General features: G+C 52.3%; 2 protein-coding genes across 3 annotated transcripts in view; both read left to right on the forward strand.

Moving 5' to 3' along the window:
• The first annotated feature begins 534 nt into the window (after nucleotides 1-534).
• On the forward strand, nucleotides 535-12,986 carry ints5 (integrator complex subunit 5). Its single transcript, XM_068021535.1, has 3 exons — nucleotides 535-774; nucleotides 2,473-5,852; nucleotides 12,898-12,986. Exons 1-2 carry the CDS (start codon nucleotides 722-724, stop codon nucleotides 5,297-5,299), a joined length of 2,880 nt encoding a protein of 959 aa, XP_067877636.1. The 5' UTR covers nucleotides 535-721; the 3' UTR covers nucleotides 5,300-5,852; nucleotides 12,898-12,986.
• Nucleotides 11,605-14,255, forward strand: part of ganabb (glucosidase II alpha subunit b) — a 79,393-nt gene continuing 76,742 nt past the window's right edge. For both annotated transcript variants that reach the window (XM_068021533.1, XM_068021534.1), the window contains exons 1-3: nucleotides 11,605-11,694; nucleotides 12,898-12,999; nucleotides 14,038-14,146. In XM_068021533.1, coding sequence (XP_067877634.1) covers nucleotides 11,666-11,694; nucleotides 12,898-12,999; nucleotides 14,038-14,146 — 240 coding nt within the window. In that variant the 5' untranslated portion in view covers nucleotides 11,605-11,665. The remainder of the gene's footprint in view (nucleotides 11,695-12,897; nucleotides 13,000-14,037; nucleotides 14,147-14,255) is intronic.

Raw genomic sequence — 14,255 nt, forward strand, 5'->3', positions numbered from 1 at the left:
ACAAATGCCTTTCTCATTATCACATTGCTGTTTGTGGGATCTTCCTGCACTCATATTAGCTGCTGCGTTTCCTACATTCCAACAGTGACTACGCTTCATAAAGTACTTTGTCCTTAATGCATTTTGGGACTTGCTGTGGTTCTGCTTTAAAGCACTCTTTAACGAGATCCTTCCTCTTTGACCGAGCTTTTGGTCGCCTGTCCCTAAAATCTCCTTATGTGGCTCGGGGTCAAATTCTGTCTGATTTACGCTCCTGCGAAGCACCGTGGGGATGTTTTACTCCATTAAAGGTGCTAGATAAATGCAAGTTATTGTTGTTGTAGCCAAATCCCTTGTGGAAAGTTATCATTGATTCTGCTTCCACTGCCCTTTCAGGCAATGCATTTCCTTCCTCTACATGGCCCTGCCCAAGCTTGTTCAATTTCTTTTGGCTTCCATGGCAATAATATGCCCCGCCCAGTGGAGTCCCTTTTCCGGAACCAGAGGTGGGGAACCGTGCTGTTCCAGCCGGCGCATTTTGAGTGTGACCACCAGACCGATGCCGGAAGTGTGCTGAGGCGTAGGTTCCGGCCGCTGTCCGCGGGCTCTCCGGGCCTTGGATTGTGCGAGCGGTGGCCGCCGCGCCGCGGGCACTGGGTGGGCACCGCGTCCAGTCCCTGGGCTCGGCCCGTGTCTCCCTCTCAATCTCACTGTGTTTGCTCCCGGGGACCGTCCCCCGGCGATGATGGCGGCGACCGCAATGGAGGGAAGCGCAAGCCCCCGAGCCGCGATCAGGCGAGTCTGCGCATGTGCGCCGGGGCGCTGTTCGGCTTCTGCGCGTGCGCGCCGGGGCGCTGTTCGGCTGCTGCGCATGCGTGGCGCCCATGCCCGGATAGCTCCCGCCATCTGGAGCGGGGAACTGAGCGGCAGCGCCACTGCTGGCGGGAAGTCATAATTACCTTGTTACAGGTTTACATAGACATTTCCCATTATATAAATGTGGACAGAGAAATTGAGCGTGTTCTAACCGAGTAAGTGTAGGGGCAAAATGACTTTAAAAGGACCAATGTCTGTGCACCTTTACTGACTTTACCACCAATGTGGGTCTTGGCCAAGGAGGCAATGGTCTCTGTGTTGTCTTGCTTTCCCGACCGTAGAATCCCGATGAGCGAGAAAGGAAAGACATCAGTCCAGATTCCTGCTTCCAGTCACTTTTTTTTGTTCATTTACAGGATGTGGGTGTCATTGACAAGTCCAGCTATGTTGCCCATCGCTGCCCATCTTGTGATCCTCTCTGAATATCCCATCTACATTTGCCCCACCTTTTCCATGCTGGGGTTTCTGCTCCACACAAGCCTCCTGCCACCCCTGTCTATCTCACCCTATCAGCATTACCTTCTATTCCTTTCTCCTTCATGTGTTTATCCATCTTCCCCTCAAATATATCGATACTATTCACCTCAACCACTCCTTGTGGTAGTGAGTTCCACATTCTCCCCACTCTCTGGGGAAAGATGTTTCTCCTGAATTCCCGAATGGATTTATGAGTGACTGTTTTACATTGATGACCCCAGGTTTGGGTCTGGACTGAACATGGCGTTTGGGGTCCGACTGCAGTGGCCCCTCAGTCCTTCCCCTCCGACTGGGTGGCTCCTCCTCAGTCCTGTGTTCGTAGTGTCAGCCTGGATTTTGTGCTCAATCCTCTGGAGTGGGGCTCGAATCCACAACTTTCTGACTGAGAGGAGAGAGAGAGAGTGAGCTACATACAGACAAAATTTGACAGTGCTCTGATTTGCTTGCAATTAAATAGAGAGGCTGTTTTTAAGGAGAAAGTATATGACATCCATGGCTTTATAATAGAGGTACAGAGAACAACAGCAAGGAAGTTACGCTAAACATTATAAATCACTGGGTTCACCCCAGCTGGAGAATTGTGTCCAATTCCGGGCACTGCACTTCAGGAAGGCTATCGGGGCCTTGGAGAGGGTGCGGAGGAGATTTACTGGAATGGTCCCAGGGATGAGGGACTTCAGTTAATGTGGAGAGACTGGGAGAAGCTGGGATTGTTCTCCTTAGAGCAGAGAAGGTTAAGGGGGAGATTTAATCGAGACGTTCAAAATCAGGAAGGGTTTTGATGGAGTAAATAAGGAGAAACTGTTTCCAGTGGCAGGAGGGTCGGTAACCAGAGAGACACAGATTGAAGAGAATTGGTAAAAGAACCAGAGGGGGAGATGAGAATTTTTTTTACACAGTGAGTTGTTGTGATCTGGAACGCGCTGCCTGAAAGGGCGGTGGAAGCAGATTCAATAGTAACTTTCAAAAGGGGAATTGGATAAATAGTTGAAAAGGAGAAATTTACAGAGCTGTGGGGGAAAGAGCAGGGGTGGGGGAGTGGGACTGATTGGATAGATCTTTCAAAGGGCCAGCACAGGCACGGTGGGCCGAATGGCCTTCTGGGTGCTAATATCTCTTCCTTTTCCTTCTGCCTTCCAGTTCCCAAGAGTTGCTGCAGGAGATGAAGGCCTTCATCAGCGGGATCGACCCAGTCCATGGTCACAAACTGACGGTGAAGGACCACGCCCGGTGTGGTATCCTCCTGCTGCGTAACCTGCCACCGGCCCGCGGGGCCGTCCTGGAGCATCTGCGTGGAGTCTTCGACGAGTACGTCAGCGGCTACATCCTGGACCTTAACCAGGAAGGGGGCGGTGGTGTCGGCAGTGGAACAGGACGTCTGGGGAGCCCTGGTCTGGACGATGTTACCCAGGAGATCCAGAGCGTCCTCTCAGAGTTTGTGCGTTCCAGCCCTAAAGCCTGGGCTCCCCTGGTCTCCGCCTGGTCCATCGACCTGATGGGTCAACTGAGCAGCAAGTACTCTGGCCGGCACCAGGTGCCCCACGCCAGCAGCCTGAACGAGCTGCTGCAGCTCTGGATGTCCTGCAAGGCCACGCGGGTCCTGATGGAGATTTACGTCCAGTGTCTGTCCTCCATGATCAGCAGCTGTCCAGATGCCTGTGTCGACGCCCTCCTGGACACCTCGGTCCAGCACTCTCCCCACTTTGACTGGGTGGTGGCCCACATCGGCTCCTCCTTCCCCAACACTATCATCAGCCGGGTGCTATCCTGCGGCCTCAAGGACTTCTGTATGCACGGGGCTGCCTCGGTGGTGGATCCACTCTTCCCCTCCTCGGCTGACAAGCGGGTGCCCAAGATGGCCTCGGTGGTGGGAATCCTGGGTCACCTGGCCACCCGGCACTCGGACAGCATCAAGCAGGAGCTGCTGCTGATGTTCCACGAGAGCCTGGGCCCGGCCAGGGACCCCCAGCAGCAGGCCACCGTCCCCTTCCTGCTGCAGCTGGCCGCCATGTCACCCATGCTGCTCAGCACCGTCTCGGGGGAGCTCATCGACTCGCTCAAGCCCCCCGTCCTCGACCAGCTGTACCAGCACTTTGCCAGCCTCAGCCGGGACGACTCGGAGAACCTGGTGGGGCTGGTGGTCCACCTGATCTGTCAGACCGGCCCCGGGGCCTACCGCATCCTGCAGTTCCTGGTCAACACCGCCATGCCGGCCTCTGTAATCACCACGCCGGGCCTGGCCGTACGGGACAGCGTGAGGGAGGCCTGCCACCGGATCATCCAGCTGCTGCTGCTCAACCTGCAGAAGCTGGTGTACAACCGGCCCTCGGCCAGCCTGAGTGAGCCCCAGCCCCGGGCCGTGCCCTTCTTTGACGAACTGAAGGGGCGGGTGAGGGACCTGTGTGTGGAGACCCTGAGGCTGGAGCGTAAGCGACATCTTTGGCAGCACCAGCTGCTGGGCCTGCTCTCCGTCTACTGTGGCCAAAGCTGTGCCACCGAGGCCCTGTGCCACCTGCTGGTGCTGGCCCACTCCCCGGAGGAGCTGGCCTTGGCGGTTCAGCTCCACAGCGGGCTGTCTGCCTCCATGCCAGGGCTGCTGCCGGCCACCGTCAAGCGCTGCGTTGCGAGGCTGCACTCAGCCAGCCTCCCCGAAAGCCAGGCGGCCCGTCTGCTGGGCAACCTGGCCACCCTGCTGCAGTGGGAGGGGCAGGAGGGCGAGGGGCCCTCCCCCATCGCCGCCAGGCTGGCCGAGGCCCTGTCCGGCCACGTCCGTGACCTGGGCCAGCTGCTGCCGCACTCTGACCCCCAGGTCTCGGAGGCAGCGGCCCTGCTCCTGTCAGCGGTTCCTCTGCCGGCTGCCCTGAGCCCCGCCCAACTGGCTGGCCTGGTGCGCTCGGCGGTCGGGCACTTCCTGATGGTGCTGCGGCGGGGCCGCGGCGCGGCGGCCTCGGACTGCACCCGCCTACTGGCCCGCCTGAGCGCCGTGTCGCCAGCCGCCCTCCGCGCTGTCCTCCAGCAGCTGGTCAGATCGGCCACGCATGCCGGCAACGCCGCGCTCTTTGGCGGCTGGGCGCAGGTGCCGGTCCTGGCACCGGCTGGCCCCACTGCCGACACCCTGCTCGACGTCAACCGCAAGTTCGGCACCGCCGTCAATTTCGGCGGCAGCATCTGGGCCGTGTTCCACGCCGGGGTGATTGGCCGCGGGCTGAAGCCGGCCTCCAGCGTGTCCAGGCCGGGCCCAGAGGAGGCAGTGCACAACCTGTATCAGCTGCTGAGCCTGGTGGTGCGGTGCGGCAGCGGCGGGAGGCCACTGGCCGAGCCTGACCCCGGCCAGACCCGGCAAGGCCCGGCCCCCATCAACCCTGAGGCAGCCAAGGCGGTGGCTGTCGCCCTGGTGGAGGGCCTGTGCCCTGACGTCACCAACAGCGAGCTGGCCTGGCCACCGGAGGAGCACACCCACAACACTGTGGAGCGAGACCTCCAGATCCGAAACCGTTTCGAGGAGAACCCGCTGCTCTTCTCACTGCTGCAGTTTGTGGCCCTGGGCCGGCCCGCTCTGTGTTACTGCTCAGTGCTGCTGCGGGGCCTCCTGGCCACCCTGATGGCCCACTGGGAGGCCTCCCGGGACTCCCTGACCACCTCGACACCCTGGCAGCTGCAGGCCTCCTGCACTCTGGTTTCCTGCATGGGCGAGGGTCAGCTTCTGCCACCTGTGCTCAGCAACATGCACGAGATCTTCCACCTGCTCACTCCCTTCGAGGTCCACCTGCTGCTACTCAGTGTCTGGGACTACATGAAGGACAACGGCCCCTTGCCCCAGAAATTCACCTTCGACCCCGAGCAGGGCCAGTTCTATCGGGACTTCTCGCGGGATGGTGACATCAGCAAGTACCTGAATGTCCTCCACAGCGTCCTCCACAAGAACATTGACCGCCTCGGACACCTGTGCGGCCGCTTTCAAGTCTGACCGATGCGGGCCCCACTGTATCGCCTCTCGCCTTCAGCTCCGTGCTGTTTCGTTGTGCGGGCTTTAAAAATTTAACAGAAGACAGCAGTCTCCAAATCTGGTCACTCTCTGCTGTGCCCACTGCTTCCAGATTTCCTAGCTGACTGTCCGAATGTTCTGCCCTTAAAGCAGTGACTTCCTAAAGGCAAAGTTAGTGGATCATGATTCTGAAAGGAAGCCCTGACTCAGCGAGCTGACAGCAATGATTTTTTCTGGCTCCCTTGTTTGACTTGGAGACTCCTGCTTGAACCCTACGTTTGTAATTTTCAAATTTAATCCCCCCTGCACATCACTGGTGTTGATAATTGACACGTGCAGTGGTGATGATGTCAGATATGGGTTGAGGTGGCATATGTGGGTGCTGCCAGTGAACGTGATTGCCCTTTGTGTTGTGCGAGACCCTTGCTTCTGATCTCTATCCAGTGGCTTTCCACATTGGGAAGTGCTGACATGTGACTGCCAACAAACACAGGTTTGGCCTTTGATGTGGAGCCCCCCATGGTCGAATACTCTTGTGAGTATGAGTGACTTGTGAATATTAACCTTTCTCTTTTGTAAATTGTTCCATTTGCAGTTTTGAAAAAAAAAGTTTGAGAGTTTAAATAAACATTTGTGTGTGTGTGTTCCGCTTGTTTCACATCATCGAGCTGAACAAGTTCCCTTCAGAAAGGATATAATTGCATTGGAAACAGTCCAGAGGGGGATCACTCGACTGATTCCTGGGATGAAGGGGTTGTCTTATGAAGAAAGGTTGGGTCTAAACTCATTGGGGTTTAGAAGAATGCACTGCCTGAGTGTGTGGTGGAGGCAGCTTCAATCGAGGCTTTCAAGAGGGAATTTTATAGTTACCTGAAAAGCAGGGTTATGGGGAGAAGGTGGGGTTGTGGCACCAGGTAAATTGCTCTTTCAGAGAGCCAGCACCGACACGATGGCCGAATGGCCTTCTGTGATTCTGTGAAGCTTATATGTTTTAATAAAATCACCTCTTAATCTTCCAAACTCCAATGAGTATCGGCCCAACCTGCTCAACCTTTCCTCATAAGACAACCCCTTCATCCCAGGAATCAGCCCAGTGAACCTTCTCTGAACTGCTTCCAACGCAAGCATATCCCTGCTTAAGTAAACAGACCAAAACTGTACACAGTGCTCTGGGTGTGATCTCACCAATGCCCTCTACAGTTGCAGCAAAATGTCCCTATTTTTATACTCCATCCGCCCGAGCAATAAAGGCCAACATTCCATTTGCCTTCCTAATTACTTGCTGTACCTACAGGCTAACTTTTTGTGATTGATGTACGAGGACACCCAGATCCCTCTGTACTGCAGCATTCTGCAGTCTCTCTCTCCATTTAAATAACATTCTGCTTTTCTATTTTTCCTGCCAAAGTGGACAACCTCACATTTTCCCACATTACACTCCCATCTGCCAAATGTTTTGCCCACTCACTGAACCTATCTATATCCCTTTGCAGACTCTGCGTCCTCCTCACAACATGCTTTCCTACCTGTCTTCGTAACGCCAGCAAATTTAACTACAATACAGTCAGTACCTTCGTCCAAGCCATTAATATAAGATTGTAAATAAAAGGCCAGCTCGGGTCTGCAAATAAGATCCGACCCGATCCAAGCCCAACCCGGCCTGAGTCCTTACATTTTTTCCCACGTCCGACCCGATCGTCAGTTAACTTACCTTCCATTTTTCACTTTGTTCCTTACCTGCACAAGCTTAAAATAACTGTAACAAAACCACCTTTAAAGTCCAAATAGTAAATGAAGATTAGAGTCACTTACCTGAGTTGGTGACACAGTGTGTCCGATCCGGCCCAACCCACCCCGAGCCCGAATGCCGGACCCGGAAGTGCGACCCAACCCGACCCAAACCCGACACGTCGTCGGGTCCCATCGGGTTCAGGTCGGGTAGCCGGCCTTTAGTTGAGGGCCCAGCACTGATCCCTAAATAGTGGCACTCCACTAGTTACAGCTTGTCATCCAGAAAATGTCCCATTTGTTCCAACTCTCTGATTCCTGTTCTGTTATGTAGTGGTTAGCACCGCAGCCTCACAGCTCCAGCGACTCGGGTTCAGTTCTGGGTACTGCCTGTGCGGAGTTTGCAAGTGCTCCCTGTGACCGCGTGGGCTTCCGCCGGGTGCTCTGGTTTCCTCCCACAGCCAAAGACTTGCAGGTTGATAGGAAAATTGGCCATTGTAAATTGCCCCTAGTGTAGGTAGGTGGTAGGAGAACGGTGGGGATGTGGTAGGGAATATGGGATTAATGTAGGATTAGTATAAATGGGTGGCTGTCGGTCGGCACAGACTCGGTGGGCCGAAGGGCCTGTTTCAGTGCTGTATCTCTCTATGACTCTATGTTAGCTAATCCTCTATCCATGCTAATATATTACCCCCAACACCCTGAGCTCCCATCTTGTGTAGTATCCAAATACACTACATCAACTGGTTCACCTTTATCTATCCTGCTTGTTACATCCTCAAAGAACTCCAATAAATTATTCAAACACGATTTCCCTTTCACAAAACCCTGTTGACTCTGCCTGATTGGATTGTGATTTTCTACATGTCCTGCTACTACCTATTTAATCATGGATTCTGGCATTTTCCCAACTGTCCTATAGTTTCCTCTTTCTGTCCCTCTTTCTTGAACAGGGGTATTACATTTGTGGTTTTCCAGTCCGCTGGGACTTTGCCAGAATCTAGGGAATTTTGGAACTTTACAACCACTGCATCCACTATCTCTGCAGCCACTTCTTTTAAGACACGAGGATGCAGGCCATCAGGTCCAGGGGACTTGTCAGCCTTTAGTCTCATTAGTATTCCCATTACTTTTTCTCCAGTGATTGTTTTAAGTTCCTCCCTTTTGCCTCCTGATTTTCTACTATTCTTGGGATATTTTTTGTGTCTTCTTCCATGAAGAGAGAAATGAAATACTGGTTCGAAGTCTCTGCCATTTCCTCGTTTCCCATTATTAATTCCCCAGTTTCACCCTTTAAGGAACCAATGCTCACTTCAGCTACTCTTTTCCTTTTTATATATTTGTAGAAGATTTTGCTGTCTGTTTTTATATTTCCTGGCATCAGCACCAACCTCCCCCCACCCCCTCCCATTTAGAGAATGGAATAATCAGCCGGAGTTCCTGTTACTGCTCGAAAGTGCAACAGAGACAGTGCAGCACTCACTCAGTACTGACCGTCCGACAGTGCAGCTCTTCCTCAGTACTGACCCTCCAACAGTGCAGCACTCCCTCAGTACTGACCCTCCGACAGTGCAGCGCTCCCTCAGTACTGACCCTCCGACAGTGCAGCGCTCCCTCAGTACTGACCCTCCGACAGTGCAGCGCTCCCTCAGTACTGACCCTCCGACAGTGCGCCGCTCCCTCAGTACTGACCCTCCGACAGTGCAGCGCTCCCTCAGTACTGACCCTCCGACAGTGCAGCACTCCCTCAGTACTGACCCTCCGACAGTGCGACACTCCCTCAGTACTGACCGTCCGACAGTGCAGCACTCCCTCAGTACTGACCGTCTGACAGTGCAGCTCTTCCTCAGGACTGACCCTCCAACAGTGCGCCGCTCCCTCAGTACTGACCCTCCGACAGTGCAGCGCTCCCTCAGTACTGACCCTCCGACAGTGCAGCACTCCCTCAGTACTGACCCTCCGACAGTGCGACACTCCCTCAGTACTGACCGTCCGACAGTGCAGCACTCCCTCAGTACTGACCGTCTGACAGTGCAGCTCTTCCTCAGGACTGACCCTCCAACAGTGCGCCGCTCCCTCAGTACTGACCCTCCGACAGTGCAGCGCTCCCTCAGTACTGACCCTCCGACAGTGCAGCACTCCCTCAGTACTGACCCTCCGACAGTGCGACACTCCCTCAGTACTGACCCTCCGACAGTGCAGCACTCCCTCAGTACTGACCCTCCGACAGTGCAGCACTCCCTCAGTACTGACCCTCCGACAGTGCAGCACTCCCTCAGTACTGACCCTCCAACAGTGCGGCACGCCCTCAGTACTGACCCTCCGACAGTACAGCACTCCCTCAGTACTGATCCTCCGACAGTGCGGCGCTCCCTCAGTACTGACCCTCCGACAGTGCAGCACTCCCTCAGTACTGACCCTCCGACAGTGCAGCACTCCCTCAGTACTGACCCTCCAACAGTGCGGCGCTCCCTCAGTACTGACCCTCCAACAGTGCGGCGCTCCCTCAGTACCGACTCTCCGACAGTGCGGCGCTCCCTCAGTACCGACCCTCTGACAGTGCGGCTCTCCCTCAGTACTGACCCTCCGACAGTGCGGCGCTCCCTCAGTACCGACTCTCCGACAGTACGGCACCCCCTCAGTACTGACCCTCCGACAGTGCGGCGCTCCCTCAGTACTGACCCTCCGACAGTGCGGCGCTCCCTCAGTACTGACCCTCCAACAGTGCGGCGCTCCCTCAGTACTGACCCTCTGACAGTGCAGCGCTCCCCCAGTACTGCACTGGGAGTGTCCGTCTGAGTTATGGGGCTCAAGTTTCTGGAGTGTGACACAAGCCCACTACCTGCTGACTCAGCCACGTGAGTGGAACCCCTGAGCCTTGGCTGTGGTCACTGTGCATCAAATAAAATGCTGAAGAATAAACTTTTTGGGCGTGAAACTGACTTCACCAGCTGAAGAATGTAGAATCCCCCTGCCCCTGCTTCCATCATTCTTAAGAGATTTCTGTATTTATTACTGCAAAGGTATCTTGGCCCAGAATACAAGTGGTGTAATGCCCTAACCCTAACTTGCTAAGTATGGAAGGAATTATTTGTCATTTTGTAAACGTAACGTGCTGCCAATAGAAGAGGAAGGATTATATGCAACTTTAGGACTACCTCAAATCTCTCTCAACTCCTCTTTCACAGTATGGCCTGGCAAGGCAAGATTCAGAGGTTGTGAGTTAGAGTCATAGAGTCGTACAGCATAGAAACAGGCCCTTCGGCCCACCACGTCCATGCCGACCATAATGCCTATCTATACTAATCCCACCTGCCTGCATTAATTCCATATCCCTCTCTGCCTTGCTCATTCAAGTACCTGTCCAGATGCCTCTTAAATGTTGCTTCTGTTCCTGCCTCCACCACCTCCTCAGGCAGCTCATTCCAGACACCCACTATTCTTTGTGTGAAAAATTTACCCCTTTGATCCCCTTTAAACCTCCTCCCTCTCACCTTAAACCTATGCACTCGAGTTTTAGTCACCCCTACCATGGAAAACAGACTCTGGCTATCTACCCTATCTATGCCTCCCATGATGTTATATACTTCTATCATGTCCCCTCTCAGCCTCCTTCGCTCCAGGGAAAACAGACCCAGCCTATCCAATCTCTCTTTATAACTCAAGCCTTCCAAACCAGGCAACATCCTTGTGAATCTTTTCTGCACCCTCTCTAGCTTAATCACTCTTTCCTGTAGTGCAGCGACCAGAACTGCACACAGTACTCCAAATGCGGCCTAACCAATGTTACGTACAACTGTAACAGGACGTCCCAACTCTTGTATCCAATGGACAAGTTGGAGCCCCCAAAATGGCTTGAGCATATAAATCAAGCTGACAAATTAATGCTACTACACAGAGCTGAGGTAATGCAGGATTGTTTTATGGATGAGGTTTCACAACCAAGGCCCCATCTGCCCATTCTGGTGGGGATTGAAGATCCCATGAAATTATTATAACATAAATGCCTTGACCAACATTCATCCTGACTTACATAATAAAACCTTCACAGGACCATTATTGAACAAATACTTAGCACTGAGTCACGTAAGGAGATATTAGGGCAGGTGAGCAAAAGCTTGGTTGATGAGGTAGGTTTTAAGGAGTATCTTATAAAGGAGGAAGTTCAGGGAGGGAATTCCACGTCCCACTGCAATTTCAGTGTAACTGCTTCTTTTAAGCTGTCACAGGCTAGGGCTGCCTCTGATTTGTCACTTTTATTTCACTAATCATGCTCCAACTCACTTCCGCCTTTAGATCTTTTTTTTTAAAACTTCGTTCTTTCTTTTAGTTACAATTCTGAGCCCAAAAAAGGTCTTGATACACAAAGCTGTCAATCAAAGCCTTAACCCCGCCCCTTGGCAACCACCGAACGCAGCCGTCAAAGTCAACCCCGCCCCCTAGCAGCGAACGGTCGCACTATTCTAACCCCGCCCTCTATCGCTGCTCGTCCAATCGGATTCAGCTGACGTGTCGGCGCTGACGCAATTGGAAATGCCGCGCGCTTGGAAAGGATAGGGGGCGGGGCTAAGCAGAGGGTAAAGGTTAAACCCGCGTCGACGTTACTCGAGCTCAGCCAAGATGGCGTCGTTGGCGGTGGTGATGCTGAGGTGAAGCGGGGAGGAATTGTTTTTATTAAAACATTTGCATTTGTGGACATTTTGCGGCGCTTTATCACCGCGAGCGGCAGTGGGGCGAACATTGTGACTGGGAGCCGGTGTTTGCCGAGGTTTTAATTCAACCACCTGCAGTGTGAATGGGGCTTCCTGCTTCCACCGTGGAGGACGGTTGCCAACCCTCCAGGATTGTCCGGGAGGCTCCAGGGCCACAGCTCTGCACAACCCAGCAGACATATGATTAACACTGTCTGCTTTTACTTACTTCGAATAGTTTTATTTTGTTAAAATATTGTTCATGGCTGGGGGTGGAGTTGTGAAAGGTTTGGTGAAACAGGAGCTCATGATGGCATGACACCTCCAGGAATGTGGACTACTGGAGTTGGCAACCCACCCTGGGAGCAGTGAGCCTTGGTTTATAATGGGCAATGGGCCTCCTCTTAAATGGCAGTGAAACCCCTGGATTCATTTGAATTACTGCAGCGCAGAGGGATTTTTTTTTGACCCAATGATTGACTTTATTGCATATAATCAGCTGTGGCTCAATGCATCCACAGTCAGAAGATTGTGGGTTTGAGTTCCATTCCAGAGTCGTTGACCACATAATCCAAGCCAACGCTCCCATTTTTAAGGACTGTTGTGCTGTCTCTCAAATGAGACGTTAAATTGAGCGGCCCCGTCAACCATTTCAGGTAGATATTAAAGACCTCTTGGTCACTATTGGAACAAGAGCAGGGGAGTTCTTCCTGGTGTCCTGGTGCCAATATTTATCATTCAACCAACATCACTAAAACAGATAAGTTGTCATTATCTCATTGAGCTCACCGTGTGAAAATTGGCTGTTGCATTTCCTATGTAACAAGTGACTACACTAAAGGGAAAATAAAGTCCTTCATTGGCTATCAAACACTTTGGGAGATCCTGAGGTTTACAAAAGGTGTGATTAAAAATGCAAGTTTTTTTTGTGCAACGTACACCCATGATGAACACAGACACCTCTGTGTCTTTAAGTAGCACGTGGCTCAGACTTTGAGGGCGTCCCTCTGCTATGCTCACTTGTACATTGCTACTGCATCTGACTCTGCCCCCAGGCCTTTGTGACTGCAATGTTCTAAACTGTGTGTGTTAGTGAAAGTGGTCATCCTACACTTGATCAGTCAGATGATGAATATGTTCACTTGTTGTCTCCCTTAACAGCCTACGATGGATAGTCCTGACCTGGTTGACTCTTTGTATCATAACAACAGAAGCTGTGGACAGAAGTAATTTTAAAACCTGTGAACAAAGTGCGTTCTGCAAGTAAGTGCTGAGCAAGTTCAAGGGTCAGAATCTTTCTGGATCCATGTGTTAAACAAAGTCACCCATTGCTTTCAAGCCATGTTCTGCCATGTAGCCGAAAATTTGAGTGACCAACTTGTCAGCAGTGTGAGCTGGCACAATATGCCAGTTAGAACACTTTCTTCTGTTCAATCACAACTCCTGTTCACCCATCTCTACCTGTCTTCACTCCTGGGCAACATTCCAATGTTCTCCTGGCCGAGCACCCACCACTGCCACCGCCCCCGCCCTATAAACCTCAGCTGATCTGAAACTCTGTTGTCTACATCCTAATTCTCATTCACCCATCACCCTCTGTGCTCATTGACCTACATTGACTCCTGTCCTGGCAATATCTTTTTTTTTTTAAACTGTCAGTTGTGTACCTCCTCCATCTCTAACCTCCTACAACCCTCCGAGATCTCTGCGCTCCTCCAATTCTGGTCTCTTGCGTATTCCCGATTTCCATCGCTCCACCATTGGCGGCCGTGCTTTCAGCTGCCTGGGCCCTAATCTCTGGAATTTCTGCCCCTGCCCCTAAAATCTCTCTGCCTCTCTCTGCTCCTTTAAGATGTTGTTTATAATCTACCTCTTTGACCAAACTATCGAACCCCTGTTCTGATGAGCTTTTTATGTGATCAGTGTCAAATTTTCTCATTTACTACTGTGAAGTGCCTTGGGTCGTTTTACTGTTGTATGAATGCAATGTTTTTCTTCTCGAGTACTGATCAAAGGTATGTTTGGGAGTTTAAAGTTGACTCCTGAGCCAGAAAGAAGGTCCAATGACTTGCTGGGAAAATACACATGTGGACTTCAGTGTTGAGGGTAGGAGTGCCCCCGACTCCCCAATTCCCCAAAACTCGCCTTCCCGTGGTTCACACATTCACAGTTTGAACTGCTGGAGGCTGCCCACTGCCACACCAGCGTCTTGGGTGAAGGGCGGAAGGGAGGTTTGTTTAAGAACTAATTGGACTGCAATACAAATAGTGGTTGATGTAAGCTTTGCGTGTTCTTCCCCAGGCGACAGAGGAATATTAAGCCAGAGAATTCTCCCTACCGCGCTCTGCTCAATTCCTTGGTGGTAACTGAGAAAAATGTCAAGCTGCAGCTGATTAATGAAGTTAATAAGGTACGTGTGAGTGTGCATGTGTAAAACTGCCTTTAATGGGTCAAGATGTTTGGCAGAAGTTTGTGTGAAATATGCTGAATTACCTCACCTGGGTCCAATCAGATCTGTT

The sequence above is a fragment of the Heterodontus francisci genome, chromosome 44 (assembly GCF_036365525.1).
Source record: "Heterodontus francisci isolate sHetFra1 chromosome 44, sHetFra1.hap1, whole genome shotgun sequence".
Lineage (NCBI taxonomy): Eukaryota > Metazoa > Chordata > Chondrichthyes > Heterodontiformes > Heterodontidae > Heterodontus > Heterodontus francisci.